This window comes from Ailuropoda melanoleuca, unplaced genomic scaffold (genome assembly GCF_002007445.2).
Source record: "Ailuropoda melanoleuca isolate Jingjing unplaced genomic scaffold, ASM200744v2 unplaced-scaffold63872, whole genome shotgun sequence".
Classification (NCBI taxonomy): domain Eukaryota; kingdom Metazoa; phylum Chordata; class Mammalia; order Carnivora; family Ursidae; genus Ailuropoda; species Ailuropoda melanoleuca.
In genome coordinates this window covers 1-1,136 of record NW_023238139.1, presented here as the reverse complement: position 1 = coordinate 1,136, position 1,136 = coordinate 1, and the positions used below count along the sequence as shown (strand labels likewise).

At 53.3% G+C, this 1,136-nt stretch overlaps 1 protein-coding gene across 1 annotated transcript; it reads right to left on the bottom strand.

The window, feature by feature from the left end:
- Window positions 1–62: 62 nt before the first annotated feature.
- LOC117800111 (annexin A2) lies at window positions 63–1,082 on the bottom strand. The gene has a single exon (XM_034652646.1). It carries the CDS (start codon window positions 1,080–1,082, stop codon window positions 63–65), a length of 1,020 nt encoding a protein of 339 aa, XP_034508537.1.
- Between the last annotated feature and the right edge of the window lie 54 nt (window positions 1,083–1,136).

The window sequence follows — 1,136 nt, the reverse complement described above, 5'->3', positions numbered from 1 at the left end:
CTTTCCCAGAGGCAGGGACGTCGCACGGGGCTGGCTTTCTCCTCTCCTTCCCGTCACGGCCTTCAATCTTCTCCTCCGCACAGATTCAGCAGCGCCCGCTGGTAATCGCCCTTCGTGTCTTGCTGAATAAAGTAATAGAGGGATTTCCCGTATTTCCGCTTGAACTCGCTCTTGATTTTCAGCATGTCGACCTCAGACCGGGAAACCATGATTCGGATCAAGACCTTGTCGCGGGTTCCTTTGCCCTTCATGGAGTCATACAAGCGGTCAGCAAAGTAGAGCTGCTTGTTCTGAATACACTGAACGAGATTGAGGAAGGCGTTTTCCAGATCTCCTTTCACCTCCTTCTTGATGCTCTCCAGCATATCGTAGGGGCTGTAGCTCTTGTATCTCTCAAACACTTTCTGGAGGTGGGGGATGCTTCTCTCGGTCATAACGTTGATCCACTTGGGAACATCCGTGCCCTTCCGCTTCACTCCAGCATCATACAGGTCCCGGGCATCTTGATCAATCAGCTCGTAGTCCACCACCGAACTGTCTTCGTTTCTCTTCCCCCTGGCTAGTTGGACCATCAGCTTCCGGAAGTCCCCGGACGTATCGGAAATAATGTCCTTTTCCAGTTCAGTCTTATACATTTCTTTGTAGACTTTGTTGATGACGTTGAGCTCCTGGTTCGTCCGTGAGCAGATAATCTCGATCAGCGTGTCTTCATCAGTCCCCAGACCCTTCATGGCTGCCTTCAGTTCAGAGGAATCATACTGTGCGGGGGGCTTCAACAGGCCCAGAACGACCGTCTCCAGGTGGCCAGAGAGGGCAGACTTCAGAGCAGCCGCTAATTCCTTCTTGGTCCTCCTCTGATAGGCGAAAGCGATATCCTGCCTCTGTTCATTGCTGCGGTTTGTTAAAAGGTTAATTATCGTCACTTCATCCACACCTTTGGTCTTGATGGCCGTTTCCAGGGTCAAAGCGTCGCGGTCAGCATCAAAGTTTCCGTAGGCCTTGACGGTGGCGTAGGCGCTGGGCGGGAGGGAGTGATCTCCCTCCAGGGTCAGCTTGCTTAAGATTTCGTGGACGGTCGACATCTTGACAAGGAGCGGAAGGCGGGCGGACGGGCGGGCTGGGCTGCAGACTCCGAG